Below are 20,261 nucleotides of genomic sequence, written 5' to 3'. Positions count from 1 at the left end.
ACACAACAATAATGTACAATGAATAAGATACATGTGCGGTACTTGGGTGTTTTTTCAGAAATGTTGAATTGCACAGCAGGCTTCTACAGACCAACTTCCATCAAGGCTTAGGGACCGAGCACCTATCAAGCCTGTTGTAACGGCGAAAGGTTTTGTCAATAAAGATACCCAAGAGGTGCCCATGTATCTTATTCAAAAACTTTTAATGACGTACATTACTTGTACTTCTGTATGTACTTTGTGTATGGTAATAGTAATACTTCACCTGTAGCAAGGGAAACTGTAGTTGTAGTGGAATAGCAGTAGCAGTAGATTAGCAATAACTCATTGTAGTAGTATCAGTAGTAGTAGTAGCAGTAGTTTTAGAAGCAAAGTTATTAATAATACGCAAACACTCAAATACATAAACACATCATCACCCACCATCATCATAGGTGGGAGCTAAGATCCTCTGGCAAGGAGTGTTGCTCTTGCCCCAGGTAGTCTTCTTGAGGTTGTTGCAGGAGCCATCAGGGGTACGGTATTTACTGTTGGGATCACAGGAGGGCCGACGAGGACACATACTTCCTAGTAAGGTGTCCTGTACATGCAGGCCCCTCAAACCAAAGCCACCTTGCTGGGGCGTCAGGCTGAAACTGTGAAAGACTCTGTTGAAGAGTACAGGAACTTCTCTGAGTCATGTATCTCCTGCCTCACTAAACACAAAATATTGTAAGAAAGATTGGAAAATTTATTATACCCAGATGTAGCTCATGTGTCCTATCATCCTTCCTCCAGCAAACTACCTCCCCAACACCTACTCTCTGAGCATGTTGGAGGACGCGGCAACGATGGTAGCTGCGGCCTCGTTCATCCTCTTGGCTCTCTTGCTGGTCTTAAAGACCCGCAGGTGGACGCTGGCGGGGGAGTCTAGTGGCAACACTATGTTGTTCCTGGGGAAATATAGAAGTTATAAGACTCTTCAAGGTAGTAATGGGCTAAGGAGCATCTAGTATTTTCAGAAATCTTCCCTTCATACATGTATATTTATCTCTGGCTCGGTTGAATATCTGGGAAGTCTGGGTTTAGGTCAGATGATGCTGACAAAGTTAACAAAGAAGTGAATTACTTATACAAGACGTGACAGGGATAGTTTTTTTACCAAGGTTTTGAGGGAGAGATCTGTTAAGTGTATGATCACCCAGACTTTGCTTGTAATTACAGCACAAGGGTTGTTTATAGAGGAGAGATTATTATTATTTTATTTTTAACATCGGCCGCCTCCCGTCGAAGTACGGTGACCCAAAGACAAGAGGATAAACATTTACCCTCATTCATTCACTCGCTGTCTCTCCAGAACCATCCTGACAGCACAATTCAAATGAACCCCCGAACTAAAACATCCTCGCCCCTCGTTCAGACTCCAAGACTCATCTACGGGTAACTGGTTTTCCTGAATTTCTTCATGTTTCCTTGCTCACACTGGTGAACACTTCACCAGATGGATCGTAAAAATTGGAACTGACCACCGCATGAAACAGCTATATGATCTTTGTCAAGAAAGACAACAGCGGCGCTTCTCCTCTCCATGGAATATTACCCCACTCCAAACCGACCGCTGTCCCTGCGAAAAAGCTACTTAAATCCTAACCAAAGCTTCGCCTTGAAGCCAAGCAGGATGCCTTACTGTACTAATGACTTAGTCACACAGCACACTCTTTCACAAATTATTTATGTTGATGGTTCTGTTCACCAATCCACTGGTGCAGCTGGTAGTGCTGCTGTTGTCACACAGAGTGATGGCTCTCATAAAGAAATTGGAGCACGCATCAATAACTGGGCCTCTACCCTTCAAACAGAACAGTTTGCCATACTCCTTGCACTCAAATGTGTCCATGTACCTAAGGCTGACACTTAAATTGTAACTGATTCTGTCATCTATAAATGCTCTCAACTCATTAAGTATAAACTGCGGTATGCTTGTGTCAAAAGCCAGACACAGGTGTGGTAGAACTGTGGACAGCGGAGTCGGAGTGCACCTTCTGTAGATTCCATCTCACAGTGATGTTCAGATGCATGATGTAACTGATCAATTGGCTAAGTTATATTCTCTCAAAGAGGAAGTAGATTACAATCTTGGCTGTTTGAGAATATGTCTATGGTGCATCCAACAAGATAAGCAGACTCTTGAATGTCACTACTGCCTGGCTCCGGCTGGGTTACAAGTATCTGTGGAGGTTAAATCACCACCACCAGATGTAGACCAAACGAAATGTAAACTTTGCCAGATAGACAATTGTCACACCCTACGTCATTATGTACTGGAATGCGATAAAATTAATGAATTCAGAGACAACTCACTCAGAAATGTTCAAGAAATGTCAGAGCATTTTATCCATGGTGGTATATTACAAACCATTCTGGAAAAATACCCTGACTTTGCTCACACTGTGTGTGTCTGTGCTCACCTAATTGTGGTTGCAGGGGTCGACCCATAGCTCCTGTGTGTGTGTGTGTGTGTGTGTGTGTGTGTGTGTGTGTGTGTGTGTGTGTGTGTGTGTGTGTGTGTGTGTGTGTGTGTGTGTGTGTGTGTGTGTGTGTGTGTGTGTGTGCGTGTGTGTGTGTGTGTTTGTGTGTGTGTGTGCGTGTGTGTGTGACCTAATTAATGTCTGCATAAAAAACTCATTATAACTGTGACCAGATATAAACATGTAAATACTTCATTACCACTGTTCAGCTATCATAACTCTGCGTTCCTGGACCCATTATGTACCTCTGTAATCTTTTGACTACCGCCCACAGGATGAGTATGACGTGTAAAAAAATTAGGTTAAACTAAACTTGTTCACACTTCAATAACACATTAACTCAAAAAAAAACTACTTAGTCTCCACTCATTCTAACAGTCACAAAAGCCTATTAGAAGTTCAAGTCTCTCCTATCCTTCCAGGAACGACACCTACCCTGCCTTCCTCCACCCAAGATCTGTAGTCATACTAATTAGCTTCATCCTTTCTAAATTCCCAAGCCATCTCAATAACCTCTCTTCAGCGCTCTAAGGTATACTCTTGGCAACCCCGCATAGTTCCAGGTTCCAGGTTCCAGGCATAATACTCACAACACATTGTTCTAATCTGATGTCCAATATTTTATTCTCGAATCGTTTTGCTACTCTCATCACCTTACTCTTTTTATATTCAGTTTTATTACTATTATTATTATTATTATTATTATTATTATTATTATTATTATTATTATTATTATTATTATTATTATTATTATTATTATTATTATTATAATACTCATAGGAAAGACAAAAAATTGAAGGTTCAAGTAGCGCCTTGATAATGGGAGACAATCAAATTTAATCCAAGGAACGAAAGGACAGTTTCTATTCCTTGGATCGAGAGCCCTTCATCAGTATGAAAGCCTCTACACTGAAAAGCAGAAAAGAGATAGATGTTTAGCCTCGGTTGTTTCTGTTTTACTGGAGCACAGATAACATGACTCCCCTCCTATATATCCACACTGATGCGGAGAAGTTATAATGGTTGCTGCCTGAGTGTTGCCTGAACTAATATATTCTTATTATTAACTGTAACTGACTGATTGCTGCATGAGAGAGCGTACTCTAGGTACTAACACTAACTTCTTGAGCTAGTGTACTCTAGGTGTTAACAGTAACTTCCTGAACTAGTGTACTCTAGGTACTAATAGTAACTGCCTGTGGTTCTGTGGTAAAACTCTTTGTCATGGTTGTGGGAGGCAGTGGTCTCACAGACTGGTCATACACACCTAAGGAGGGGTAATGGTGCACCTTCTATCATTGTGAGTTTATGTCATTTTCATTCTCTCCCATTCCCTTCTTCACTTTGTATCGTTCTCTCTCTCTTTCCTTATCCTCCTCCTCCTCTCTCTCTCCTACCGTTTTTCAACTCTTCCTTTCCTACACTCTCCCTCTCTTCCTCCCACTTTCTTTCCCTCTCACCGGATAAGGTCGTCCTCGAGGTGGCTGATGTTGTTCACATGTTGGAGACCTTTATCACAGGCAGCGTTGACCATATCTGAGTTCAGTCTTTTCATCTGGACATTAATGTTAGGGCTAGTGAACACCTTCTTGCTCACCAACGACGCCGAGGCTGTCGACATAAAAATATATAGGGTTAGAACTCATGACAAGGGAGTCGTAAAACTCCAGGCCAGTGCGTAAACAACTGGGCCAGTTGGCTACAATAAGATTCATCCAAGTAGGTATACTTATACATCATAGAATGGTTAGCATGAGCCACCACTGTGACCACAAATGCAAGTTTTTACAGATGAATCTCCCGCTGGCGAGAGGAACAGAGACGGAGACCATAAGAAGAAGAAAAAGAAATAGTGGTTTTGGTAAGGCTGTTAGCGGAAATAGTAGTAGAAGTAGTACTGGTAGTAGAAAGGAGGGAAAGTAGCATCAGGCCTATAACAGGATCTGAATTTGAGAATCTGTAATATTTTTTAAGTACATTGGTATTGAAGGTCAAAAGCCCATTATTTAAATACATTTATATGGTCCATAAAATCACTTTTGTTTATTAGTCTTAAAGAAAATTCAATAGTATTAGAAGAATGTTAAGACAAAGATTTAAGGTACCTACCGACGAGGGTAGCTGGAGGACAGCAGACCCCAGGATCACCATCAGGCAGAGAACACTCTAACTGGATCTAATTACAAATATAAAGAAGCTCACCATAACAAAAACTGGAAACGTTTGATGTAGTAGAAACGTTCATATCAAACATATGAGAGATAAAAGTTTAAATCATGAGATAAACACATGAAAAATGTTTGAGAGATAAAAGTATAAAATATGAGGGATTGACACATGAAAATCATACAAAGGATAAACCTAAATTACTGGGAGTGGTGATAGTCCCTACAACTGTATTTCTTAAAATGTAGACGAGAAAAATACATCCTGATCTACCCTTGGAAGATACTGGGAGGATTGGTCCTAAAGCTGCACATCGAAACTACTGCTTCGTGAACACAATAGTCCTAGCATACTGTGCAGGATACCTCCAATGAAAAGAAGGGGAGCAACGAGTACAGTGAGAGAAAACTGAATAAACGTTAAGGGACCACGACTCTCCCACACCCTCCATGCATAAAGGGGATTACCAATAAACTCCTAGCTGTCTTCAAGAGAGAACTCTGTAGATTTCTCAAGATAGTTCCTGAATAGCTGGTTGTGGTGCATATACGTTGGACTGCGGACAGAGGGCGCTAGCAACTTGCTCAATCAGGCCAGGAATCAGGAGGCCTGATCTGGAACCGTGCCGTTAGGGCAGTGATCTCCGCAAGCAACTCCTGGTAAACTCCAGGTACTCGTTGTCTTTTCTTCCTAAGGGTAAAGGTGCCTGCATGTCATGACGCAGGTGAGAATTCACACTCATGACTCTTTTGTTTGCGCAGTTTTTAACACTGAGGATAATGCGAGATCTTAGTTAACAATTACGTGCATGAAGGGCGAATAAATTCAAAACATCTCTAATAGTGGAATCAGGAAGTGTGTGTGTGTAAAACCAGTGACTTTATAGTAAAAGTTGGAGCCTTTCACCTTCAGTAAAACACCTAACATCGCCACACCTGACTGCCTAGATCACCTAATTTACCTCCCATATATAGTCTTTGTTTTTTCCTGTTCAGTGCATTGACAAAAAAGAACTGTGGACGAAACGATACTTAATAAAACGTAAATGCTGCAAAAGGGCCTCTTTTGCACAGTTTGTGGGTAATGTCATACCTGTACTTGTGTGACTGCCTCGCTGCAGTGTATGAAGGATGCTGTCACTTAGCACAGCTGATTATCTTACCTGATCTACGGCTGAGGGGCAGCTCACTAAGGAAGCGCAGGAACAATCCCCGGAAGTAAAGAGATTGGGTTCTAAGGGCCTCGAAATTCTCTCCAAAAATCCTGCGTAAAATACATTGGGCTTGATGTATATATGGCGCAAGGTAAACGTCTATATTATTATTATTATTATTATTATTATTATTATTATTATTATTATTATTATTATTATTATTATTATTATTATTATTATTATTATTATTTTAAGATGTATGAACAATATTTGTTTTTCATATTTTAACGATTAAAGTAGAAGAATAGCAGTATGCTCATATGGAAACTCTGAAACTGTAAGAGTCATACAGAGCCTGGGGAATGGGAGCAATCTGGTTTGATCCGAGGAAGTGGAGGGAGGCTCTTATTCCTTGGATCAAGTAGTAGCAGCAGCAATAGTATACTATACGAGCACAAACCTGAAGCAGGTTCCGGAAAGAAAATTTGTCTGATAACTCTAACTATTGGCAAATCATTGTCATTATCATCATGATCATTATCATCATGATGGTGTTTAAGAGGGTCCTGGGCTGCCATGGTTGACCTTACCACCATCACTATCATCACCACCACCATCACATTCAACCACCACCACCACCACCACCTCATCTTCCAGCTGATCTCAGCTACTGCTGTGATTACTGAGTCTGTTACTGCTGCTGCCGTTATTGTTCCTACTGTTGCTGCTGCGCCTGCTGCTCTCAGCTTCTGCTCGTCCTGCTGTTGATCTTAGCTAATGGCACAGTTGTCTGTTGGAAAACACAGTTTACATTATTCCAGAAGTTTACATAAACAAAGTTTCCATAATCACTGGTCAGCCCCAAACTGAGAAACTTCAGATTTACAGAATATGAGTGAAAAATAAAAGCGGCAACAAAAGAATATAAACGCTACAGAATTTTTGAAATTGCCTAGTCTTCATTGCAGATTAATAAGTAACATCCTGCTAGGTCAGTGTTGAGAATTCTAGCATTATATTTCCTGACGAATTAACATGAAACCAAAAAGTCTTGCAAAATATGTGCTTACATTCACTGTATACATTGTTTCCTGCGTAATTTCATAATATCCGTTATTCCTGTAATTATTTTCCAATTTCTGAAGCCTGGTCTGGGACCAAGCCGCGGAAGAGACGGTTCCCAAACTTATCAAGAGACATACGATTGCTACACCAACAGCAGAAGTATCATCCCGTGTAAGTCTTAAATATTAAACAGTTTGATTTAGCTTTATTTACCTTATTACAATTTAGTGATTTAATGTTAGAAGTTTATGATTGATAACCAGGTGGCCACAGTAGTCATAACTTCATCTTAAGTTAGTTGCATATAAGTTAGTTGCATATAAGTTAGTTGCATATAAGTTAGGACATCTGGATGTGTAATTATTGGTAGCAAGAGTAAAACAAAACTCAAACAGTAGGTGTTGTTGTACCTTAGATAAAACTCAAATGTGAAAAGGTGTTGCTGCGCTCTTGATAAGACGAAACACAGCAGTAGTAGTAGTAGTAGTAGTAGTAGTAGTAGTAGTAGTAGTAGTAGTAGTAGTAGTAGTAGTAGTAGTAGTAGTAGTAGTAGTAGTAGTAGTAGTAGTAGTAGTAGTAGTAGTAGTAGTAGTAGTAGTAGTAGTAGTAGTAGTAGTAGTAGTAGTAGTAGTAGTAGTAGTAGCAGTAGTAGCAGTAGTAGTAGTAGTAGTAATAGTAGTAGTAGTAGTAGTAGTAGTAGTAGTAGTAGTAGCAGTAGTAGTAATAGTAGTAGTAGTAGTAGTAGTAGTAGTAGTAGTAGTAGTAGTAGTAGTAGTAGATACAGTAGCAGCAGTATAATAGTTTGGTAAATGAGTTAATGACGCCCCATTAACCAATATGTACATCTGTAACATTAATCATAGTTACACTCAGATTCCACTGTAACCATGTAGCTTCACTCTTCAACATTGTTGTTAAAACACTTCACTACAGTATATTGTTACACTCTACTACAATTATACAGTTACACTGTATAACAATCTTTTAGTTGTATATACTCTATTACATAGTTACACTCCACCACCACACAGTTACACTCCACCACCACACAGTTACACTCCACCACCACACAGTTACACTCCACCACCACACAGTTACACTCCACCACCACACAGTTACACTCCACCACCACACAGTTACACTCCACCACCACACAGTTACACTCCACCACCACACAGTTACACTCCACCACCACACAGTTACACTCCACCACCACACAGTTACACTCCACCACCACACAGTTACACTCCACCACCACACAGTTACACTCCACCACCACACAGTTACACTCCACCACCACACAGTTACACTCCACCACCACACAGTTACACTCCACCACCACACAGTTACACTCCACCAACACACAGTTACACTCCACCACCACACAGTTACACTCCACCACCACACAGTTACACTCCACCACCACACAGTTACACTCCACCACCACACAGTTACACTCCACCACCACACAGTTACACTCCACCACCACACAGTTACACTCCACCACCACACAGTTACACTCCACCAACACACAGTTACACTCCACCACCACACAGTTACACTCCACCACCACACAGTTACACTCCACCACCACACAGTTACACTCCACCACCACACAGTTACACTCCACCACCACACAGTTACACTCCACCACCACACAGTTACACTCCACCACCACACAGTTACACTCCACCACCACACAGTTACACTCCACCACCACACAGTTACACTCCACCACCACAATATAGCTATACTCTACCACAATCATATTTACACTCCACCACAATCATAGTTACACTCCACCACAATCATAGTTACACTCCACCACAGTCATATAGTTACACTCAACCACAATCATAGTTACATTCCACCACAATCATAGTTACATTCCACCACAATCATAGTTACATTCCACTACAATCATAGTTACATTCCACTACAATCATAGTTACATTCCACTACAATCATAGTTACATTCCACCACAATCATAGTTACATTCCACCACAATCATAGTTACATTCCACTACAATCATAGTTACATTCCACCGCAATCATAGTTACATTCCACCACAATCATAGTTACATTCCACCGCAATCATAGTTACACTCCACCGCAATCATAGTTACATTCCACCACAATCATAGTTACATTCCACCACAATCATAGTTACATTCCACTACAATCATAGTTACATTCCACTACAATCATAGTTACATTCCACTACAATCATAGTTACATTCCACCACAATCATAGTTACATTCCACCACAATCATAGTTACATTCCACTACAATCATAGTTACATTCCACCGCAATCATAGTTACATTCCACCACAATCATAGTTACATTCCACCGCAATCATAGTTACACTCCACCGCAATCATAGTTACATTCCACCACAATCATAGTTACATTCCACCACAATCATAGTTACATTCCACCACAATCATAGTTACATTCCACCGCAATCATAGTTACATTCCACCGCAATCATAGTTACATTCCACCGCAATCATAGTTACACTCCACCACAATCATAGTTACACTCCACTACAATTGTAGTTATACTCCACCAAAATCATAGTTACACTCCACCACAATCATAGTTACATTCCACTACAATCATAGTTACATTCCACCACAATCATAGTTACATTCCACCACAATCATAGTTATACTGAACCACAATCATAATTACACTCCACCACGATCATAGTTATACTCCACCACAAAGTTGCACTCTACCACACTCATAGTTACATTCCACCAGAATCATAGGTATACTCCAACACAATCATAGTTACACTCCACCACAATCATAGTTATACTCCAGCACAATCATAGTTACACTCCACCACAATCATAGTTACACTCCACCACAATCATAATTACTCTCAACCACAATCATAGTTACACTCCACCACGCTCATAGCTACACTCCACCACAATCATAGTTATACTCCACCAGAATCATACTTATTCTCCACCACAATCATAGTTACACTCCACCACAATCATAATTACTCTCAAACACAATCATAGTTACACTCCACCACGCTCATAGCTACACTCCACCACAATCATAGTTACACTCCACCACAATCATAGTTATACTACACCACAATCATAGTTACACTTAACCACAATCATAGTTACACTCCACCACAATCATAATTACACTCCACCACAATCATAGTTATACGCCACCACAATCATAGTTACACTTAACCACAATCATAGTTACACTCCACCACAATCATAGTTATACTCCACCACAATCATAGTTACACTCCACCACCACATAGTTACACTCCACCACAATCATATATTTACACTCCACCACAATCATAGTTACACTCCACCACAATCATAGTTACACTCCACCACCACATAGTTACACTCCACCACAATCATAGTTACACTCCACCACCACATAGTTACACTCCACCACAATCATAGTTACACTCCACCACCACATAGTTACACTCCACCACAATCATATATTTACACTCCACCACAATCATAGTTTCACTCCACCACAATCATAGTTACACTCCACCACAATCATAGTTACACTTTACCACAGTCATATAGTTACACTCCACCACAATCATAGTTACACTTTACCACAGTCATATAGTTACACTCCACTACAAGCATAGTTACACTCCAACACAATCATAGTTATACTCCAACACAATCATAGTTATACTCCAACACAATCATAGTTACACTCCAACACAATCATAGTTATACTCCAACACAATCATAGTTACACTCCACCACAATCATAGTTACTCTCCATCACAATCATAGTTACACTCCATCACAATCATAGTTATACTCCAACACAATCATAGTTACACTCCACCACAATCATAGTTACTCTCCATCACAATCATAGTTACACTCCATCACAATCATAGTTACACTGCACCACAATCATAGTTATACTCCACCACAATCATAGTTATACTCCATAACAATCACATAAGCACACTCTACAACAATCATATAAGCACTTACATTGCATAACAATCATATTGGTAAACTCACTTCAAAACAATCATACTCGTACACTTCATAACAATCATAAAGGTACACTTCATAACAATCATAAAGGTACACTACATAACAATCATAAAGGTACACTTCATAACAATCATAAAGGTACACTTCATAACAATCATAAAGGTACACTACATAACAATCATAAAGGTACACTTCATAACAATCATAAAGGTACACTACATAACAATCATGAAGGTACACTACATAACAATCATAAAGGTACACTACATAACAATCATAAAGATACACTACATAACAATCATAAAGGTACACTACATAACAATCATAAAGGTACACTACATAACAATCATGAAGGTACACTACATAACAATCATAAAGGTACACTACATAACAATCATAAAGGTACACTACATAACAATCATAAAGGTACACTTCATAACAATCATAAAGGTACACTACATAACAATCATAAAGGTACACTTCATAACAATCATAAAGGTACACTTCATAACAATCATAAAGGTACACTTCATAACAATCATGAAGGTACACTTCATAACAATCATAAAGGTACACTTCATAACAATCATAAAGGTACACTTCATAACAATCATAAAGGTACACTTCATAACAATCATAAAGGTACACTTCATAACAATCATAAAGGTACACTTCATAACAATCATGAAGGTACACTTCACAACAATCATAAAGGTACACTTCATAACAATCATAAAGGTACACTTCACAACAATCATAAAGGTACACTTCACAACAATCATGAAGGTACACTTCATAACAATCATTAAGGTACACTTCATAACAATCATTAAGGTACACTTCATAACAATCATAAAGGTTGAAGGTTGAGACACTTACGCAACGCATGTGAATCTTTATTGAAGAAACGTTTGGCCACACAGTGGCTTCATCAGTCCAATACAGAGAAGAAAGGTGTAAGGAGAGGAGGAGTTTGAGGTAATCAGTCCCTCAGCCTGGAGTCGATGTGTTCAGTCCATCTATCTTATGTGTTGCATAAGTGTCCCAGTCTTCAACTTGTCGGTTTTTTAAACCATTTATCAAATCATATAGGCAAAGTTCATAACAATCATAAAGTCCCACTCCACATACACGTCATTATATTAGGATCATTATCTGAGAGTATTGATGTCACCACTATTCCTTATGTTCTAAGATGCAGGGGAATTTACAACGAATTCATGATGGGAGGGGGGTGATATCAGCTCCAATTCCTTGGATCACCAGATTCAAGACACTTGCCTCTCAACCCTTCCCCCTCCTGCCCTTGAAAGGTTTACGCTCTATGATCCTAGAGAATTTAACAGATGCAAGTACAGATTTAAACATTTAATATCTGGTTAATATCTACATAAAAATATAAGAACAACCAATGGTGTGTTCCTAATTTCTAAGTCGCCCTCATTTCTGTCCTAAATTCTTTTCCATTATTTGAGAATTAAACATCTTAATTAAACAAGAGTCGTCATGTTGCTTGAGAGGCTTAACACGTAACCTTGGATGGTCAGGTAAAAATGCTGTGTCCTTACGATACATCTCATGTATTTCATTGGGTGAATTTGTTGTATTTCTTTTACGTAGAAAGTGAGAAATTATCTGTCAGTTGAATGCTGAGTAAAATTAACCAGTAATGTGCGGATATGGGATTTAGTGTAAGCCGGTGTAGTGGGAAAGGGGATCCACCGTCTACTTATAAGGGTTTCAGTAGAGCATCGCTCACCGGGAGACAAGGTTATTCGTCACTGGGAAAGAACTTTTTATGAGCCAAGGAGAGGCCGTCATAAGCTTCCTTCTCTGGGTCGTTCAAGCTGCTCCTCAGGCAACCTATTTATGTGGACCTGATACTGTGGTTCGCACACTCAAGGCTGTCACACACGCGGATCACAGACACGCAGGTCACCAGCACTGCCCATTTATTACCTGGAGCAGAGACCTTCATATGTTTAATGAGACGGGAAATAAGCGTTCCTTATCCCCCTGCCTTCCCCCTCTTTCTTTTTCTCTTTCTCTTTTTCTCTGTCTCTGTCTGTCTGTCTCTCTCTCTCTCCTATTTATACGTTATATAAGTGTTACTTTCAGAATTCCAGTGTTTATTTACAAATTATTATCCTTCCTCAGCCTCATTTAAAGCTTTTTTTACTATTGAAAAACATACAAACACAAAACCAGAGCTAGCTTTTAGCCAGAGTTTTTATTTAGTCAACTTACTATTTCTATTATGTTCTTATGTAGAGAGAAATTATTCAAGACTTGAGTCATTCGATGAATGATTCAAGTCTTGAATAAGTCTTTCGTGATTTCTCACATTGATAATGTTAAAAATCACGAAAGTGCTTGGAATTTCACAATTTTGAGACATTATCATTCATACTACCATAAAACTAATACATGTCAGTCTAATTAGCTTACACGTTGTTGGTGACATCAGTTCCATCCTCGTCTGTTGCAATATTAATTATCATTACCAACAAATCGCATATGTATTTGTAAAAACAAATTGTACAAACCCTAGCTACAGCCTGCGTATATATATATATATTTCACTGGAGAGACACGTCGTACGTGTACCAGCCCACACCACTTCATGACCACCAAATATCACCTTGGAGAGTGAAAGCTTTCCTGGGCGAGCCATGGCAAAAATACTAATCATTGGGGTGACCTGACCTTGGTAAGCCAGTTAGCTTATGCAAGGGGATACCTCCTCGTACCTTCACACACATTTTAAATTACACCACATCACAGCTCCAGTTAAGAATGCATATCTCATTAATTTAATTGGCCAGTTTTCATTCGCCTGTTTTTTGTGTATCTTATATAAGCAGACCTATTGACACAAGACGAAAATATTTCCCTGCTCTCTGAGTGTCTGGGGTAATAAGAATAACTACGGCGGAAATAATAACTCTTGCAGAAAAGAATCCTTTTAATGCAACGTGAGGTGAAGTTAAGTATTGGGAGTTGGAGTGAGCGGGTAAAGTGACAATTTTATTATATGAATCATAAACAATTTGCACAAATAGGTCCAACTAACATGTACATTCGACTGTTTTGCTCAATGATATTGATGTAGTGAATCACTGCCGATTCTAAAATTCTGCGTTTCTTGGAACAGCTATGCTCTCCCCCAGTCCATGATGAGAGAATGAAGGATACAGTAGACTACGCAATAGCTGTTGGCTTTATCCCTCCTAAAGGCATATTAATGTTCCGGAAAGCGTGTCTGAAGGTCTCTGATGTTATCCCTGACATAAAGTTCATCGCAACCTGCACACGGTACGCTGTATATTCTCTAGCTGTGAAAATAGTTTGGATTTAGGGCAGTTTGGTATTAAATGTAGGGGAGAACCTACTCAGTAAATAACATAACTCGTCAACCAGATATACAAAGTAGCGATAAATTTGTACTAACCTGCATAGAAATAAGATCATAGAAAACATGCAGATCTTTCCCAGTGCCAAGGAGCAGAACGGCCAGTAATAACTATTACCGAGAAAGGAGGAAATCTAATAAACAGTTTAAATATAAAGCCAAAGGAATGAAATAAGGACAGAGCCAAAGCTAATTTCCACCCACCAAAAGTAGCAATAAATGGAAAAGAAACCTAAACAGGTAAAGAAGGGCCAGCACCGGAGTAGTAGACGATGATGAAGCAAATACAACTATTAGGCATCGAAGTTCCTGATGAGAAAGTTTCTCTTATATAACAAGGACATCAGAATCAGATGGGTTTTGGCGTCGATTATTAAAAATAGTTAAAATAATACCGCGGGGTCCTTCCCTCCACCACCACTGTGAATTAAGAGATAAGGGAGAGACAGCAAACGTGATACCAATATTCTAAAAAGGTAACAGATACAAAAGAGTCCTGAACTACAGAAAAATGTCCCAAACAAATGTAACTTATAAACTGCTGGAAAAGATTACCATTAAGAGACTTATCGAACGTCTGGAAAGTATTATATTCTTCGTAGAATACCAGCTTCAGTTCTTGTAGACACGACATTAGCAGAGGTCACACTGGATGGATCCAAATGATGTGCTGCCGACTACATATTTTGCAGCACAACAAGCTTTTAAAAGCTTTTTCATCAGTATGTCTTTCCATCATTTCAGAAATCCAAAATGGAAAGAGTGGGAAGGGTTGTTGCATATTCATAGATTTGTAAGTTTTTGTCACTGTCATCATAGACAGTTATCTAGCAAATTAGAAAAGCTTCCAAGCTTCGCACATCACTTGTAATTAGTCAGTGACCTGCAGGGGTCCCTGGCGCACTCAGAACCACTAGTCAAAGTTACTCCGCGTTCCTGTTTCAGAGTAATTTTGTACCATGTTCATGATGAAACGTTAAACCCATTGGGAGGTATTACAGGGGTTGAAGAATTTGAGGTAATTAGATTAATTCGAGAAAAGAGAAGGTGGCTCTAATCCCCTGAATCAAGAGCTGTACATTGGTATCAAATCAGTCCGCTTGAAGAGGACTAGGTATGTAGCCTCCACGTACGCCCTAGTATATATTTGGATTAGGAGGTAACAAATGTTCTGTATTTTTTGTGGTGATTGCTCATTTTCTCTTAGTTTTCCTCGAGTTGTGATGGAGGGGTCTGATTCTCAATTTTTCTTTTATAAGACTGATCAAGCGTGGCCTCCACGCTGTGGATGCATACTGTACAGTAGCCCTGATAAAACCTATGTAGAAGACGCTAGATATTCTTTTCCGAAGTTCCTTAAGAGAGTTTTTAGATTCGTCACTCACATATTCTGTTAAAGTGCGCTTCTGGTGATATGTTCGACATTTTTCTTACTCCTAAACCCTTCTCTTCGTCTGTATTCTTTAGTCTTTACGTTTAACACTGCATTCAGTGAGTGGTCTCTGCATATCTCCCGTGTTCATAACTTGACAATGACTGGGACTGAATTCCAGTTGCCATTTCTATAACAACTCTTGCGGTATTTCCAGTTTTTCCTGGAATCCTTCCATGTCTGCATCATCCTCAGACAATAATATTCAGTATATGACTTACTGCTCACATACTCATTTATATTTATATCAAAAAAGGTACTTGTCGTAGTACTGTTCGTTGTGGTATCAACCTTTTTTGACCTAACCATCACACTGTCTTTTTCCCTTTGTTCCATTATAATATATTTCATCTTATATCAGTCATTTCTCCAGCTTTTGGATTAACCTCTGATGTGATAACGTGCCGTGCGTCCTCCTGCTGTCCTGGAAAGCACAATTCACCCTTTCTTTCTATCCTGCTTAATCACCATTACTGTCGTAAAATTCTAGTACGTTTACCAGAGAAATTTTTCCATTCAACGAATCTGTGTTGTTTATTGTTTATGAATCCGTTCTTTTGCAAGTGTTTCACGACTTTTTTTCAATCAGATTCTCAATCAGATATATATATATATATATATATATATATATATATATATATATATATATATATATATATATATATATATATATATATATATATATATATATATATATATATATATATATGTATATATATATATGTATATATATATATATATATATATATATATATATATATATATATATATATATATATATCACCACCCTCCAGGATCCCACCCAAATAGTCAGATAATACCATGATTTATATTTATTTCTGGGTGAACAGAAGTACCACGTTTAAGGAAACATGGGAAAAATATGCAGGTGAACCACGATCACAAATGACCTTTAGTTATGAACCGAAGGTGCTGCCAGCGAGCCACAAGCCCAATTATCTTTCCCAAATCCAGAACACCATACTTAAGACCCGATTTGCATGTCTGTCCCCTTTATAAAAATCGAGACAGAACACGCTGTTTACAATGACTTGCCGTAAATTCTTTGTAGCGCAGTGCACAGTTACTTTGCATCTTTTGTCAGTATTCCGTGACTCTAGTTGTAGTGTGTGTATGTATATGTGTGTATTTGTTAATGTGTGTGTTAATGTGTGTGCGTGCGCGCGCGCGTGATGAGAAAACTATACATCATCCAGGATCCAATTAAACGCAAAAAAAAACAACAACACCAAAAGAAACTATAAATCCAGTTCTCGTTCTTTTCTTAACGTATCAGCAATACAGTCTTTCTCAGTGTGTGGGAGGAGAATGCTGTAGAAAACGTCGCTAAGAAACCATACCACCGGCTGGATTGAACGCGCGGTCAGAGAGTCTCAAAACTCCAGACCGTCGCGTTAGCCACTAGACCAGCTAGCCACAATAAGATTCGTCCAACTAGGTATATTTCTACACCATAGGAAGGTTAGCATAGGCCACCACTGTGACCACAAATGCAAGTTTTTACAGACGAATCTCCAGCTAGCGTGGCCGTGACGAACTCTAGCTCAAGTCCCCCTCACTGCCGTCAACATGACTCACGAAATCGTAATGACACGATTGCATTGGTATGGTATGGCTTGTTTGCAATCGTGTCATTACGATTTCGTGGGTCACTAAGAACAAGGCAGGATATATCTTCTCTTATGCTACACAACTATCACTAACTATTGCCGAAATCTACTGAAACTAAATCAATAAATACAGGTTAATTTATATCTTGGCAGTACTATCTGAATGTGTATTTGATACAGTAATACATAAGCAAATGTATGAATTCTTTGTAAAATATAAGATTCTCAATCACTGCCAGTGTGATTTACAACCAAAAAAAAAGAAAAATACAATTGATGCAATAGCAAAAATGTCTGATTCAGTCTACACCTAACTGAAAGTGAAAGAAGAACATCTAGTAAGAGGAACACATCTATTAAGAGGAAGACATCTGGTAAGAGGAACACATCTATTAAGAGGAAGACATCTGGTAAGAGGAACACATCTATTAAGAGGAAGACATCTGGTAAGAGGAACACATCTATTAAGAGGAAGACATCTGGTAAGAGGAACACATCTATTAAGAGGAAGACATCTGGTAAGAGGAACACATCTAGTAAGAGGAAGACATCTGGTAAGAGGAACACATCTATTAAGAGGAAGACATCTGGTAAGAGGAAGACATCTGGTAAGAGGAAGACATCTGGTAAGAGGAACACATCTATTAAGAGGAAGACATCTGGTAAGAGGAACACATCTATTAAGAGGAAGACATCTGGTAAGAGGAAGACATCTGGTAAGAGGAAGACATCTGGTAAGAGGAAGACATCTGGTAAGAGGAACACATCTATTAAGAGGAAGACATCTGGTAAGAGGAAGACATCTGGTAAGTGGAACACATCTAGTAAGAGGAACACATCTAGTAAGAGGAACACATCTAATAAGAAGAAGACAAGTAGTAAGAGGAACACATCTAGTAAGAAGAACACATCTAGTAAGAGGAACACATCTAGTAAGAGGAACACATCTAGTAAGAGGAACACATCTAGTAAGAGGAACACATCTAGTAAGAGGAACACATCTAATAAGAAGAAGACAAGTAGTAAGAAGAACACATCTAGTAAGAAGAACACATCTAGTAAGAGGAACACATCTAGTAAGAGGAACACATCTAGTAAGAGGAACACATCTAATAAGAAGAAGACAAGTACTAAGATGAACACATCTAGTAAGAAGAACACATCTAGTAAGAGGAACACATCTAGTGAGAGGAACACATCTAGTAAGAGGAACATATCTATTAATAAGAACACATCTAGTGAGAGGAACACATCTAGTAAGAGGAATACATCTAGTAAGAGGAACACATCTAGTAAGAGGAACATATCTATTAATAAGAACACATCTAGTGAAAGGAACACATCTAGTAAGAGGAACACATCTAGTAAGAGGAGCATATCTATTAATAAGAACACATCTAGTGAGAGGAACACATCTAGTAAGAGGAATACATCTAGTAAGAGGAACACATCTAGTAAGAGGAACACATCTAGTAATAGGAACACATCTAATGAGAGGAACACATCTAGTAAGAAGAACATATCTAGCAAGAAGAACACATCTAGTAAGAGGAACACATCTATTGAGAGGAACGTATCTAGTAAGAGAAACACATCTAGTGATAAGAACACATCTAGTGAGAGGAACACATCTAGTAAAAGGAACGCATCTAGTAAGAGGAGCACATCTAGTGATAAGAACACATCTAGTGAGAGGAACACATCTAGTAAGAGGAACGCATCTAGTAAGAGGAACACATCTAGTGAGAGGAACACATCTAGTGAGAGGAACACATCTAGTGAGGGGAACACATATAGTGAGAATAACACATATTTCGATATGTGAGAAGATATCGTAAGAAGAACACATCTACTGAGAGAACACAGTTATAGAGAGAACACATCTTGTGAGAGAACGTGGAAAAGAACACAACTGCTGAGAGTAGAACATAGTAGAACCCATCTAATAAAAAGAACACTTATGGTGAGAGAAGAACACCGTCAAACACATCTATTGAGATAGAAGCACATCTATTAAGATGGAAACACGTCAACTGAGATAGGAACACATCTATTGAGATAGGAGCACATCTATTGAGATAAGAACACATGTACTGAGAGAACACCACATATGTAGTGAGAAAAGAACACACCTGGTGGTGATGGAATCCCTGCCTATTAAGGCCACAGTAGAACACCACTGGTAAGATAGCGCCGGAGCAACTACCTATCACTTCAATAGCCACCACAACACTGAGGGTCCTCAGACATGATGTCAGCTCCTCCCCTTAACAGCGGCTGCCACTTGTCGCCATTAACACTCGCATACCAGGAAAGGGTTTCGGGGGTCAAAGCCCCCGCGACCAGGTCTGTGACCAGGCCTAGCGATGGATCAGGGCCTGATCAACCCGGCTGTTACTGTTGGTCGCTCACAAACCGACTTACGAACCACAGCCCGGCTGATCAGGTACTGACTTTAGGTGCCTGTCCAGCGCCTTCTTAGAGACAGCCAAGGGTAATCTTAAAGACAGCCATTGGTGATCCCCCTTATGTATGCTGGGAAGCAGTTGAACAGTCTTGGACCCCTGACACTTATTGTATTGCCTCTTAACGTACTCGTTGCTCACCTGCTATTCATTTGGGGGACGTTGCATTTCCATGCCCAGTCTTTTGCTTTCGTAGGGAGTGATTTTCGAGTGCAAATTAGGTACTATTCCCTCTATGATTATCCAGTTTATATTATCATATATCTTTCTCTTCTGCGTTCCAGGGAATACAAATCAAGGAACTTCAACCGTTCCCAGTATTTTAGGTGTTTCATCGTACTAATGTGTGTCGTGAAGGTTCTCTGTACACATTCTCCGGTTCAGCAATTTCACCTG

General features: G+C 39.2%; 1 protein-coding gene across 1 annotated transcript in view; it reads right to left on the bottom strand.

Annotated features, from left to right (window-relative positions):
* LOC138855404 (uncharacterized) overlaps positions 1-19,653 on the bottom strand; it is a 22,064-nt gene extending 2,411 nt beyond the window's left edge. Inside the window, exons 1-7 of the mRNA XM_070104580.1 lie at positions 19,533-19,653; positions 6,287-6,616; positions 5,836-5,936; positions 4,617-4,683; positions 3,968-4,118; positions 801-932; positions 424-635 (exon numbers count right to left, since the gene is read on the bottom strand). Of these exons, the coding sequence (XP_069960681.1) occupies positions 424-635; positions 801-932; positions 3,968-4,118; positions 4,617-4,683; positions 5,836-5,936; positions 6,287-6,476 (853 nt within the window). The 5' untranslated portion in view covers positions 6,477-6,616; positions 19,533-19,653. The remainder of the gene's footprint in view (positions 1-423; positions 636-800; positions 933-3,967; positions 4,119-4,616; positions 4,684-5,835; positions 5,937-6,286; positions 6,617-19,532) is intronic.
* Positions 19,654-20,261: the final 608 nt, after the last annotated feature.

This window comes from Cherax quadricarinatus, chromosome 5 (assembly GCF_038502225.1).
Source record: "Cherax quadricarinatus isolate ZL_2023a chromosome 5, ASM3850222v1, whole genome shotgun sequence".
Lineage (NCBI taxonomy): Eukaryota > Metazoa > Arthropoda > Malacostraca > Decapoda > Parastacidae > Cherax > Cherax quadricarinatus.
The sequence above is the reverse complement of the archived record's forward strand: the minus strand, read 5'-3'. Positions and strand labels throughout refer to the sequence as shown.